This window comes from Macaca thibetana, chromosome 2, assembly GCF_024542745.1.
Source record: "Macaca thibetana thibetana isolate TM-01 chromosome 2, ASM2454274v1, whole genome shotgun sequence".
NCBI classification, from domain to species: Eukaryota; Metazoa; Chordata; class Mammalia; order Primates; family Cercopithecidae; genus Macaca; species Macaca thibetana.
This window is the reverse complement of record NC_065579.1, coordinates 94,262,717-94,277,410: the sequence shown is the minus strand read 5'-3', so window position 1 is coordinate 94,277,410 and position 14,694 is coordinate 94,262,717. Positions and strand designations below refer to the sequence as shown.

At 42.5% G+C, this 14,694-nt stretch overlaps 2 protein-coding genes across 11 annotated transcripts in view; both read right to left on the bottom strand.

Annotated features, from left to right (window-relative positions):
* MYRIP (myosin VIIA and Rab interacting protein) overlaps positions 1–14,694 on the bottom strand; it is a 418,438-nt gene that overhangs the window by 152,285 nt on the left and 251,459 nt on the right. The window lies entirely within an intron of this gene.
* Positions 1–14,694, bottom strand: part of RPL14 (ribosomal protein L14) — a 575,215-nt gene that overhangs the window by 342,434 nt on the left and 218,087 nt on the right. Inside the window, exon 1 of one of the 9 annotated variants that reach the window (XM_050780432.1) lies at positions 7,813–7,936. The exons of 7 other annotated variants lie outside the window; for them this stretch is intronic. In XM_050780432.1, coding sequence (XP_050636389.1) covers positions 7,813–7,921 — 109 coding nt within the window. In that variant the 5' untranslated portion in view covers positions 7,922–7,936. Of the gene's footprint in view, positions 1–35; positions 40–7,812; positions 7,937–14,694 lie in introns of those variants that run through there. One more of the 9 variants, XM_050780461.1, reaches the window with a different exon arrangement.

The window sequence follows — 14,694 nt, the reverse complement described above, 5'->3', positions numbered from 1 at the left end:
CCTGGAGAGCATCATTAGGGACTTCAGGAAATTCTCCCCACCAACTACCTCTAGAACAAGGCTGGCTTCTCAGAGTGTGAAGGCAGAGGATCAGGATCTTCCCCTAGGGCCTCTTTTCAGGGCCAGGCTCGTGGGCTCTGGGTGTCTGGAAGTATGACACTAAGCTGGATGTGCCAGTCACACATTAGCTGGGGGTTCTCAGAGCAGCAAAACCTGTGAATGCAGAAGCTAGAAGAGGACTCACCCTCTCTGCTCAAGGAATAAGGATGCCATGATCTGTTTACAGCCCCAGGCCTGACAGACTTCCCTGAAGGGACTTGAGGAACGGGAAGTCAGAGTCAGAGGAGGTATAAGGTCAGCTTGAAAAATCTTGAAAGGAGATCGTAGTGGAAAGCTGGCTTTCAAGGCCTGGCATCCATTAATCCTTTCCCTGGTAAAAGTGTCCCTCTGCCTCCCTCACCCCCAACTCTTGTTCTCTGGTGGGGCTGACCTCACTCCCAGCTTTAAGAGTGGGTCTTGCTTGCATCAGGGTGTCTCCCTAGCCACAGCAATTAGGTGAGGAGGAGACAAGTGACCTCACATCAGACCTGTGTTAGCCATGCTGAGGACCTTCGTTCAGCGCTGGGGAGGGAGGTGGTTTCTGAGGCTGAGTGGCTGAGACACGGAGGGGCCAGAGCTCTGGCAAGCCATCATCTTGCTATTGTAAGAAGTTTGAAACTGCAGCTCATCAGCAGAAAGCAACAGCAAAAGAACTGAGCCCGGAAGGTATAGTTTGAACTCTGAATCCAGTCATACCTGAATCCAGTCTGCTCTTGAATATCTTCGATTACACAAACTAGTATATATTCCTTTTTCTTTAAGCCAGGTTGAATTTTCTCTCACTAGTAATCCATAGAGGCCTGGTTGAAACAGAGGGGAATGAGATTCCCAAACACCTACTGAGAATCTACAATGTCCTGGGCAGGAATAGCCACAGGTACCAGAGAAGGAGGTGACTAAACATGAGATTCCTACCCCTTAGGGATCCCTGGGCACTAGGGCAGGCAGATGTCTGACCAAAAAACCAAACTAGCAGCAGATGTCCTTGTGCTGCAAAGCAGGGGAGGTGGACAGCAGTATTCCAGAAGCCAAGATGGAAGGCCAAAGGCAAGACTGAGAAGTTGGGGTGTGGAGGTGCCATGGTGTAATAAACACCAGCTTTAGAGAGAGAGAGACCAAGCTCTGAGTTCCAACTCAGCCTCTCTTAGTCTCCATTTATTCACTTGCCAAAGGGAAATGGTAACAGTCTTGTTTCACAGGGTTGTGATAATAATTAAATAATCAGCTATTAAGACTTTTTTGTTGAGCACCTATCATATGCCACAAACTGTGGACAACAGGTGAGCAGAAACAGAGGGAGCTAAATCCAGTGGGGTAAACATCATCAGATGGACAAAAACTTGCTGAATGGCAGTCTGTGATGATGGAGTTGTGGCATGGAGGGGAGGTCTGAACAGCAGAATAAAATTGGAACATGTGAAGGGGGAGGGGAGGGGAAACTTTCCAGGCAGAGGAAATAGCATGTGCAAAGGCCTTGTGGTGGGAGGTAACAGGAAAGTAGGAAAGACAGAGAGTCTCCCATTATGAAGAGAGAGGGGCGAGGGGAAATATACAGGTGGAAAAGCTGGTGGGCCAACCCTGCAGGCCTTCGTTGAATGTTATGGAGTTATGTCTTTATCTCAAGAGTAGAGAAAAGCATAGATGATTGCCTCTGGCTAGTTAGGAGTTTGAAGCAAATTGCTGTTGCTGGTTTTGCATCCAATTGCAATGGTGTTGTAGCTAGTCTGAGAGCAGAGACTGGGAGAGAAGTAAACTATGACCAGCTTGGTGCCTCTCACTTCTGTTTGAAAAATGTTGAGACAAGGATGAGCCCAGGTAAAGGTGCACTGCTATCCCAGTGTGGGAGCAGGAGCTGCTAGCTGGGAATGGTAGACTTGCTCCCAGGATCCCCTCACAGGGTAAACATACCTGATAGCAATAACTTAAGCATACCCTTAGAATGACCCTGCATAGCAGACACAACTGAATGTGTGTTCCAACTACGGAATCTGGGCATGATCATCCTGGAGATTCGTTCCTTGTCTATGAGGAACATCCGAGCCCCTGTTCTGTCCTGTGGAACACAGGCCATAGAGAGGGTTGAGGCCTTGAGTTTTGGGTTGAAGGAAGATTGCCAGGTGGTGGTTATTAAGGGGAGGGTGTTAAGTAAAAATGCTATATAAATTTCGTGCTGTTTGCACGCAGTTGTGGTTTTTCTGCAAAAAGCCTGCAGCCACTGGGTCAGTGGACTGTACATAAGGTGGATATCTTGTCTAGCCCAATGACACTGAACTGTTTCTGTATATAAGTTGGTTCTCCTGTCTAGCCCATCACTACTGGACTCTCTCTCCAGTATGTAAGCCCGCTAATAAAACCCTATACTTGTTTGCTGGCTCTGGGTCTCTTCTTTGGCTTCTTGAACCTGGTGCTTCCCTGAGGTTAACAGGGAGGGGTTCAGCACAACAGGGCCAGAGGTACCAGGCCTAGGCTTCAGCTCCCTGGGAGATTCTGGGAGGGAGTCACTACTAAGTGCAAATCTGTGATGTACCAAAGGACTTGGACATCCTGGAACATGAAGCCCACTAGCAGACTAAACTCCTGCGATGGGAGCACACAAGACAGACTAGCTTCTGGAAGCTGGTGGTGGTAACCTCAAGTTCCCAGGTAATCTGAATGAGATGGTGGAAATATTTTGAATTTCAGAGCCAAATAAACTTCCAAATCCAAGCTCAGTGCCATATTAGCTGGGTGACTTGGAGCAGGTAACAAACTTCTCTTAACTCATCTCCTACCATGTAAATAAGGGCCAATACCTACCTTGTTGACTTTCTGGGGATTTGTTGAACTAATGTATATGACATACTTAGCACCCATGAAATGTACCATGACTTTAAGAACCTTCACCTTCCCTTCACAGGGTTCTGGGTGACCAACACGAGCCACATGTTAAAAGAGGGACCCTAGACAGTCCCAAGTACTGCCAAAACCTTCCCGGAGTAAAGCCCTGAATTTTTCCTGAATGGCCCTCCATCAGCTTAAGGACTTGCCTGGTGAAGACAAAGTTCACCTGGGAGAGGGATTTGGGGAGGCGTAGCTATCCCTTACAGTGTGGGTGTCTTTCCCAGCCCTTCCTGGCAGTTGCTGTCATCAGGGGAAAGGGAGGGAGCCCAGGAAGCATGCAAAACAGCCAGGAAGACACCTTGGGGGCTTTAGTGTGCTGACCATGAACAAGCAGCAAAAACTCTAGGCCGGGTCTCTGAATCAAGATTTAGTGGCAGCTTCAAAAGCTCAAGGGCTGACTTGGAGCTCCAGATGTACCACCCTTCACAGTCATCCAGTGTGAGGGGCTCTGTCTTCAGAATGAGCACAGACTGGCAGGTTGGGGAAAAAGAAGGTAAACACACGCTACACAAGAGACACTTCAGGACAGAGTCCATCTCAAGGCTTACGGAGCCTCTGACAAGCAATTTATAGCTTGTGAAATGTATTCTAATGTGTCTCTTTGCAATATCATCTCTTTCCATGCAAATTCAATACTTGGCACCATTACCAGGGAGTAGAAAATGAAGACTTCTTTGGGCAATTTTAGTACAGAAATGCTCCTTCTGGGAGGTTCTGGGAAGAGGAAGAGATAATTGAGAGAGAGCATTTATCTTGTTTGAATTCTCCCTCAACCCACCCAGCCCCTGATGTTGCTTGGACAGGAATCTTGCAGTCTAATTTGTAGATCAAATGCATTATTAGATGTGAGAATTAGAAGTGACAAGCAAAACGCCCTGTTGCCATGATGTGAATACTCATTAAACCATTCCTGTCTAGTATTTCAGATACAACACAAGCCAGCTAAGAATATACTCAGCAAGTGTCTGCAAAAGTATGTGCTTAATGATTTCAGTTAGACAATAGGAGGAGGTCTAGGGTGTTTGTGATTTGCCACATGACCATTAAATTTACTATTGTATAGAAATAGCATATTCTTTAATTTTTAAAAAGTGGCTGGTACTAAAAGGAAAGGTTTTACTAAGATGAAGCATCTGGCCAGGAAGCCCAAAATGTGGGTCTCACCCTCATAGCCAGACCCTCTTCTACTCTAATCTCTCAGTTAATAGTTGACCCCTTTAGTGGCTCAGCTGGGGATAATCCCAGGAGAACAGGTCAGTGGCTTGCTTCAAGCCCGATCAAGGCTGGAATTAAGGCTCCAGAGTTACAAAGGGGTGGTGAACACAGAAGGGGCCTTTGGCTGGCTCAGCTCTGTGATGCGCAGAGGCCTGCTTCCTGCTGCGGGCTGCTGTCTTCCTATGGTAGGTGCCACATGTGCTCACTTGCCTGGAAGCACACATGTGGACCTCCTGAAGTCCACACCCAAGAAACCGTGAGTGAAAGAAAGAAAAGGGATCCTCTGCTTCTTGAAGATCCACCTCTGTTCCACCTGCATGTTGGAGGAGACAGTCTACTTAAGGTTTCACAGCCCACCACACTACAGTACAACTCAACACTGTAAGTCCTCAATACCCACCCAGGAAACATACACCAAGTAGAAGTAGGACACTACTGTTGAGGAAAGTAAGGCATAGAAACATGTGTCGCATAAAATGTAAGCATTTATTGGCCTTTTATTTCTGAAAGATATTCTGAAATAGCCCTTGGCAGAGAAATGCATAAGCCAGGAAGTTTGTCAGACGATCAGTTAAAAGTGAATGAAGCTGGTCATCTGAGTTAAGGTTTCCTTTCTTAAAACTGAACCCTATGCTGTAATGCTTCCAGCTGACTTGCTCTTAGAGGCTAGTAGCCATCCTTCAGCAGAAATGGTGATAGGTAAAAATCTAGCTGGCCAACAAGGAATGAGGGTTTTTTCAAGGTCTTCAGCCTCACACCCCACACCAGATGGGTCACTTGTCATATGCCCCTTCCTTTCCTCTTTTCCCCAACTGTTTTAGGGAGTCCTGATGCTCTCCAATTCCAAGGGCGTCGAAATGCCTGAACACAATCATACCCTTCACAACTTTGGTGAATCTCAGCACAGAGCACCTGTCCAGCTCCTCACCAGCCAGCACCTGGACCTCTTGAGGAATGTGTCACAGGGCTCCATGATCATCGTCATCTTCACAGGTGAGGCCCAGAAAGATAAGGGATTTTGTACAAGGTCTCAAAGCTCACTATGCAAGAAAAAATGTCTGAACAGAAATAAAACTGAAGATGTTGATTATTCTTGATGAAATTTTGAATGCAACAAGTATTCATGAAGTGTTTTTTAGCATCCAGTAACACCACACTAGATACAATAACTCATAAGAGAGACTTTCCCAAGGTCATAAATAAAAGGATTGAGAGAAGCACTTTTATATTATTAGTAGAGGTATATGCAGTGTAGGGTGTGACTTTGCTTGACCTTTTCCCACTGAAACAGACTCACAGGCTTTTGTATTATCCACATTTACCTTGGCCTAAAGACCCTGTATGTAATTTTGGAGAAGAAAATAGAAATCTATAGAAAATGGTTTTTGGGGAAGCAAATGCAATTCTGTATGAACGATCCATTGCCAAGGCCATTAAAATATAATAAGCCAGCAACATCCAACAGAGAGAGGCCCTTGCCTTGGAACAAACATATAAAAGCTTTATGATAATATTTCTGAAAACCTCAGAAAACCGTTCTATAAAGTCTCATGTCTCCTTTTTGCCTTTGTTTGTTTTTGACTCTTCTTTAATTTTTTTTTAGTCTCAGACAAATCCAATAAACACTTCTAGCATTTAGGCACAGCCTATCTAGGACTCCAGTTCCACTGCTATGTGACTACTCTCCTGTCTCATGCCTGGAAGAACCTGCATGGAAAGCTACCAAGCTTAAAGATGGCTTAAATGAAAAAGGATGATGTTCTAACAGCCTCTGTAAGCATCAATTTCTTTATGTATAAAATTGAAATAATGGCTCCACACACCTCATGAATAGTTGAAAGTTTAAAATAACACAATGCAAGCAAAAATGCTTCTTAAACTTAAGTGCTTAGTAGGGAAAGACTGAATACTTCTTAATAACTTAGAGTCCAGTTTTGGATTAAGTTGGCAGTCAGATGCCTACTTTCTCCATCCAACCCTTTCTGCTGTCACCAAAGGAGAGTAGTCACATAGCAGTAAAACTGGAGTCCTAGATGTGCTGTACACCAGACGGATCCCAGGCCCTCACATTCGTGCATCACCTGCCCTGTAAGTTGCTACTTTCTGGGGCTGCCTCCCTGGGAATGACACCAGCATCTACGCAGGTGCCCAAGCTTCAATCACTCCTGACTCCTCCCTCCCTGACCCCCTCCACATGCCTAGATGTCTCTCAGATCTATTTGTGTCTTACCATTCCTCTGGTTACCACCAAGTCCAAGTCCTCATCCCCTGCCATGGATCACTACAGTGGCCTCCTTCCTGACTTCCTGCCTCCATCCAGCAGCCAGAGCCATTGTCTTAAAAACATGAATCTGAGCATGCCAGCCTCTGCCAAAAATACCTAATGGCTGTCCTTTGTTCTCAAAATAATCCTACTCCCTACCAGGGCTGAGAAAGCCCTCTGGGGCTGGGCCCTGCACTTCTTCCCAGCCACAGGCTCCAGCTACAGAGACGGGCTCTGGTTTCCTGGCTCACATACCTAAGGGCCTCTGCACTGCCTGCTGGGTGCCCTCCCAGCACCAGCACTAGCTCTGTAGGGTTGGGGCTGATGTTTTTCTGTCTCCCATACTAGACTCTGAGGTCCTGAAGGGTAGGAGCCTCATCTGTTCAGGTCTGTGTCTTTAACTCAATCGCGGTACCTGGCACAGAGCAGGCACTGGGCCACTGTCAGCTGGATGAATGAATAAAAACTGGTGAACATTCAGGATATATTAAGGTAATAATTCCTGGTTTTCCAGTAACGGAGTGATCCACAACTCTGTTCCTCATAGTTGTATTGACTGATCCTTCAGCTTATGTTCTGAGCTCCAGTCCTGCTCTAGGTTCTCAGCGAGTTCTAACTAAAACAAGGAGTGCAGTTTCCCAAGAACCACAACCATCTGAACAACTGAGAAAAAAATTCTGAGGTTTGGAGACTAGTAAAGACTGATGAGTTCCAACATCTGTCCCCCCTCTCCTCCTACCCCTACTTGCTGCCAATCAAAGCAGGTGCCAAAAGCCTTGGGGACCCCTGCTGTCTTCCCACAGCATCACTGCTTATCAGCTCCCAGGCCAACCAGCCCTTGGCCTGGGTCTTGTTCTTCGTGGCTGCTCAACTTTTTCTGCACAGAGACTGGCATTTCTGCCAGCCTCCTTTCCGGTGGCTGGGTCTTGCTCCCTCTCCTTTTTCTAGCATAGGGTATCCTGTCTGTCCCCACTTACAGACAAACACAAAACAATGATGTAGTGGGGCACAGGCATCTTTGTGCCCCAGCAGTGGCACCCCTACCTGCCAGCTGATCACAGAAAAAGTGATAATCCCTAGCGCAGTTTCCAATCCGAATCTTCCTGTTGTTTTTTGGAAACACCCTGCACCACCCCAGTCAGTGGGATGCTGAAGCAGACTCGCTCTGGATCCAGAGGGCTCTCTGTGTGCGTTTTTCCCAACTCTGCATTCAGGGATGACATGTTGGCAGCTTAACCATGTTCAAGGTAGTAGCATTTACAAAGTGGAAATTGGCAAACACTACAAATCAAAGCTTTCTTTTCCCTTGGAGAGCTAGTTAAACATTGACTACCAGGCCACTGATCACGGACTAGCCCCCTTGCTTTGGCTTCTTAACCTATTACATTCACACTGGATAAATGCCCTCTGTAATAGAACTAAAGCCTGGTCTCTCATAACACGCTCCCTTCTTGAAGCAGACATTTCAGTTTTTATTCTTTGTTCTGATGATCTACTTACCCATCTCACTTCCCAGTGATAACAATAACAGCAGCAACAATAATAGGTAACATGTATCGGTGCTTACTCCTGTCCAGGCGCAGGGCTGAGCCCCTGGCCTGTGCCTCTCACTGAATTTCATCCACAGCACTATGAGGCTGGGACTGTTACACTCATCTGATCGAGAAGAAAGTGTGGCTTTGGAGCTTTGTCCAAGGGCAGCTTGGGCTGGTGTCAGAATCCACACTAACTCAGCCACACCACTTCCTCATGATAGCCACAATGGGTTGCCTGCCCCACTTATTCTTGGGACCTCTCTCTAAGGGGACAATCATATCTTCGTGCATGTCCAGCAACAGTTGCTGTGGTAATATGTTCATCCATGTAGCAGTGTCATGAGAGGAGTTAACTGATAATGGCTTCTGGCATATTATGAATTCCCCAATCACCCACAGTATTGTCCTGGTCATAGGGCATGGCACTGGCTTCCCTTGTTCCTACCCCAGAGCTCTGAATGCCAACCAGCCTCAGTGCTCACCCCGAGATCCGCTTGCTGCTGTGTACTACCTGCTAGAATGTAGGGGACCGTGATTGTCAAAACCTCTTCTCTGAACCCAGTTCTGGAAATCAGGAGCACCCACCATTCATTAGAGGTCCCGGGAAGTAGGTACTGGGTTACCTTGTTTATTCCTCCTATCACCTCCCTGAACCAGCATTATCTCTGATGGATAGTGGAACTGGAGGACAGAAAGTTAGTAAGGGGCTGAGCTAGGATTTAAGCCTGGAATGCCTGATGACAGAGCTGGTATTCTTTCTGCAACACCAGAGGTCCTGAGTGTGAGGCAGGAGGCAGGTGTCTAAACAGCCAGGAAAGTCAACTCACACTGCATGTCCTGGCACCTGGCGAAGAGCAGCAAGGTCCGCCCTGGTGGCTCTCACCTGGACTCCCAGGCTGAGTTACGGCCCTTCCTCTCTTGGGGCAGCCTGCCCAAAGTGAGAAAACCCCGCTATCACAGTCTTCCCATCCCTCCAAAGGCAGCCTCTACAGAGGGAAAAGCAAGTTCTTTAAGTATGTTTTCAGGTGGCTGCCAAGAGTAACTCAGGTCACTTACAGAATCACATCCATTCCTTCTGGGTAGTTTTGGAACACCCTGGTTTGAGAGGACCTTTCAGACAGTGAGAAGTTATTGTCAAGGAGTCCGGACTGGGGCTCTGCTGGGAAGATGTAGAACCTTCCAAAAGTTTGTAAGAGTTTTCCTAGATTTTGAAAATTCTTTAGCACTTTCTTCTGCTACTGTTTCTTCCAGTTCTCATTCCTTTGTTTCTCTTTTTCTTGCCTTCCTGTGGCTTAAACTTTTTTGGGGATCCCATCCTAATTTACTCATAGGGTTTTTTTACTATATTTCTTTACATAGTTTTTGCAGTGGTTGCTCTTGGTATTATAACATATATCTGTCCCTTATCACAGTCTACTGTGTGTACATTTTTTCACTTTGAGTGAAGTATGAAAACCTTATTTTCATTTAGGTTCCTTTGCCTTTCCCACTTTTCCATATAATTGTCTTGAATGTCAGATGGTGTTATAATTTTTGTTTCAGTTACCAAATATGATTTATAAAACTCATGAGGATAAAGATAGTCTATTTTATGTACACATAGTTTTACTCTTTCCATTGCTGCTTCTTCCCTCCTTCCTTCCTTCCTTTCTTCTTCCTTCTTGAGGACACTATAAGCCTTTTCGATTCTTTCCTTACCCACTAATTCCTAAGTACCCCCTTGCTGGGGCTGCTCTGCTCCAAGATTCCTTCTTTTACCATTTCCTCCCTAAGGAAGTTCTTTAGCCACTCTTTAAAAATATATCTGCTGGTTGGGTATGGTGGCTCATGCCTGTAATCCCAGCACTTTGGGAGGTTGAGGCAGGCAGATCACCTGAGGTCAGGAGTTCGAGACCAGCCTGGCCAACATGGTGAAACCCCATCTCTACTAAAAATATAAAAATTAGCTGGACACAGTGGTGGGTGCCTGTAATCCCAGCTACTCAGGAGGCTGAAGCAAGAGAATCACTTGAGCCCGGGAGATGGAGGTTGCAGTGGGACAAGATTGCACCATTGCACTCCAGCCTGGGTGACAGAGTGAAGCTCCGTCCCAGAAAAAGAAAAAAAAAAATTATATATATAATACATAGATATATTATACATAGATATATAATATATAGATATAATATAGTCTATTTTATAGATATATATTTTTATATTTTGCATATATAAAATATATATAATATTTATGCCAATGACAAACTTTTAGTTTTCTTTCTTCTGAGAATGTCTTGATTTTCCTTTCCTTCCTGAAGGAATGTTTCCCCAGATAAGAAATTCACAGTTGACCACGCTTTTCTTTCAGCACTTAAAAAATATTGTGCCACTTCCTTCTGGCCTCCATGGTTTGAGATGGAGAACTCTGCTGTCACCCTCATTGATCTTTCCCTGTAAGTAATGCATTGTTTCTATGTGCTTTCAATTTTTTTCTTTAGTTTTTAGAAGTTTAATTATTGTTTGTCTTGGCATAGATCTGAATGTATTTGGTTTTCTATGTTGTGTACCAGGTCTGGTATCTAGGGAGTCCAAAAGGAAGAGACTCTTCTCTGATAATTCAGTATTCTTCTTCCCTTTGCCCCTTACTACCTATACTATGCTTTACTATTACTGAAGATGGAAATTAAGATGAAGAGAAGGGGGAAATGGAAGAAGGAGGAATAAGGAAGAAAGCAGTCTTAGCCACATTGGGCCCTCCAGGACTGTGCTTCTTCCCTTCTGGCCTCCAACACTGACAAATCTGCGTTTGTCTAACCAACTCCCCAATCCTTCAAGAGGAACTATAATATCACATCTGTCATCCCTACGGTCTGAATGGAGACCCATTCACAGCATTAGACCTTTCAGCATTCCCTGACTGGAGTCACACGATAATCTGTTTGTTCCTTCTCTAGGCCATGAGCCCTGCAGAGACAGAATTATGCCTGTTCATACCTGATTCCCTAAAGCTGGCACACAGTGCACAGCAGCCACTCATTAAATAGGTGTTGAATGAGTGACTAAATTCCTGTGAGCTCCCTCATGAGCTAGCAAGAAATTTTGTTTTCTAATCTTTGCTAAACTCAAATGTCTGTTAAACGTAAGATAATGCTCAGCTTCTTTAAATTGGGCTCGCCACTCAAATGATCCAATATTATTCTGGACTATTTTATGGGTAGAAGGCTTGATTTTAATCTGACTTTATCTTATTAAGTGTCTTATTACAGAAAGAGTAATGGGACCATTTCCCAAAAATTTATCTGCAAAAGAAATGCAGTTGACTTCTTGAGCATCAAGATGAAAAATGTATCCATTACACATGCCATTTCCTTCATGATTAGGCGGCCCATTTAAAGGAGCCATGTCAGGATGGTGAAAAAGTTAGTTTCTGTTTTTGTTTTTTCTCAGCCATTGTAATTAGCAATAAGATTTATGCTTTAATCTGGTAACTAGGCCCTAATGAAAATTATAAAGTTCCTGAGTTCTATGCCTAATGATCACAGGAAAAGCACATAGAACATTAAATGCCAGAGAGATGATTTGTTGATTTCTGGCCCAGAAAATAAGTAATCTTGGAGTTCATCGTTTTGGATAATTAAATATAAAGCCATTAATGAAAAACTTTACATGAAAAAGACAGGTGTGTGAAATTTTGAATGTGATCAACTGAATATAGACTTCTCAGACTGGCAGGGAGCACTGATTTCAGCCACCAGCTCCTGCAATGGTGAGGTTCATAAATGCCAGGCTGATTCCATATCTTGGCTCTTGTGAGTAATGCTGCGATGAACATGAGAATGCAGGTATCTCTTTGATACACTGATTTCAAATTCCTTGGATATAGATCCAGAAGTGGAATTGGTGATCACATGGTAGTTCTATTTTTAGTTTTTGAGAAACCTCCATGTAATTTTACATAATGGTGATACTAAATTACATTCCCACCTAGTGTACAAGGGTTCTCTTTTCTCCACATCCTTGATAACACTTGTTATCTTTTGTCTTTTTGATAATGGCCATTTAGTAGATAAAGAAAATGTGGTATATACACATAATGAATGCTATTCAGCCTTAAAAAAGAAGGAAATTCTATCATTCGCAACAACATGGATGATCCTGGAGGACATTATGCTAAGTGAAGGAAGTCAGCAAAGACAGACAAATACTACATGATCTTGCTCATACGTGGTATATAAAACAGTAGAACTCATAACAGCAGAGAGTAGAATGGTGGTTAGCAGAGGCTGGGATGGGGGCATGGGGAGATGTTGGTCAAAGGGTACGTAGTTTCCATTAGACAGAGGGAATACATTTTTGAGATCTACTACACAACATGTTGACTATAGCTAATAATATACGTTGGATTTCAAAATTGCTAAGAGAATAAATTCCAAATGTTCTCACCACAAAAAATGGTATGTGAGGTAATGAATATATTAATTAGCTTCATTTAATTATTTTACATTGTATACATATGTCATAACATCACATTGTTAGGTTGTCGTTAAAAGTAATGGCAAAAACCACATAGGATAGGCTATATAGCAGATTAAACACAACTCGACAGATAATTAGTAAAATGAAGGACAGATGTAAACAAATTATCCAAAATGCAGTGCAGAGAGCCAAAGTGAAAAAGAAATATATAGCAATTCCAAACTTCTATCTACCTAATAACTTGGCCTCAAAATGCACAAAGCATAAACAGACAAAATTGCAAAAGGAAACAGACAAATCTATTGTTGTGGTAGATTTTGAAATGGCTTTTTTAGTAATTGATATAACAAGCAGGCAAAAATTGAGCAAGAATATAGAAGATTTGAGCAGCACAATATCAAGCTTGATCTAAAGATCATACATAATAAGCACTGTACTCGGGGGGAGGGGGAATAGTTATACAAAATGATGAGTTGATGGGTGCTTGCAACATGGCTATACAAAACCTGCACGTTATGATCCCTATTAAAGTATAATAATATAAATTAAAAAAAAAAAGACACTGTACTCAAAAATTCATGAATATATATTCTCCTCAAGCACCTGTAAAATACTTAGGAAAGTTGACTATAACATGGGCAGGTAAGTCTAAATAAATTTCAGAGAAGTGGTATCATACAGGCCACAGTCTCTGAGGACAACGCAATTAAGTTTGAAATCAATAGCAAAAAGACAATTTGAAAAACCTCATATTTTGTTAATTTAAAAATCTGTTTTTAGATAACACATGGGTCAAAGAAAAAATCAAACTAGAAATTTAGAATACTGAGAATTGAATGATCATAAAAGACTACATCTAGTTACTATGATATATAGAGAAGAATTTAGTGAGAAAAGAAGAAAGGCTGAAAATAAATAAGCTAGGTATCCGTCATCAGAAATTAGACAAAGAAGAGTAGAAAAAGTCCAAAGAAAGTAGATGGAAGCAAAAAAAGAAGAAGTTAGAATAGGAAACAAATATTCAGTAGAGAGAATCTAGCAAGTCAGAAATTGGTTTTTTGAAAAGAGAAAAAGATAACTCCCATCTTAAAAAAGAAAAAAAGAAGGGACAAATACTAACAGGCATGATACTAGAAATGCAGACAGATGCATACACACTTAGAGAAGATTATAAATAAGTTTGCAAATTAATTGGAAAGTTAGATAAACAAATTCCTAGAATCTATTCTTTACTAGAAACTCACTCAAAATAAAATACAAAACATGAATAATTCTATACTCATTAAAGAAACAGTCTCAAGGAAGTAAGTCCTACTGTAAATTAAGGAACAACTAATCTAATTTTATATACACTTTTTTTTTTTTTAAAGAAAATAGGAAAAGAAGGCATAGTGCCTTACTCAGTTCATGAGGATAGTGTAACATTGTTACCAAAAACTAAAACCTGACCAAGAAGAGCAACAGATTTGAAAATTATAGGTCAATCCAGCTGTGAACATAGGTACAAAAATACTAATAAATATAAGCAGAGTATAAAAACACAATACACAACCAAGCTGGGTTTGTGCCAGGAATGCAAGTTAGTTTATTTTTAGAAAACTAATTAATATAATTCACCAAGTTAAGGGAGAAGGAAAACTACCCACTCATGTTACAATCTCTTGGCAATGTAGGAATAAAAAGGAACTTCCTGATTCTGGAAAGGAGCTTTTAAAACTCCCTACAGCCAATCTCACATACACTAGTGAAATGGTAACAGTATTTCCTGTAATATCAGGACCTTTCCAAGGTTGTTAGTGATGACTGACATGTTATTCAGCTTTCACTGGAGATTTTAGCCAGGGCAATAAAACAAGAGAAAGAAAAGAAATGTATGAGGAAGGAAGAAATAAAATTGTTTTAATATAGTAAAATTTGTTTCTTAGTAAACCTTGAAAAATATATATAATTAGAACTAATTTTTTAAAAGGAATCACATATGCTTCACATATAGTCAAAGTTATTTTGTATTGCAATGGAAATATCTTCTCTCATGCAATGCTGTGAACAATGCTATACTTCCAGCTCCCTTGGCCCCAGCCTTCTGAACTTGGCTAACTGGTATGAGTTTATACCACAGTTTAGCCAGCACACATGCCTTCTCAGATCCTGTGTTGGTTTTTGCAAAGGCTCTTGGAATGAAATGTTCTAGAATCCCACAAAAAGAGTGCACCTAGCAAATGCATGGAAGTTGGGCATCCATTGCTCTTT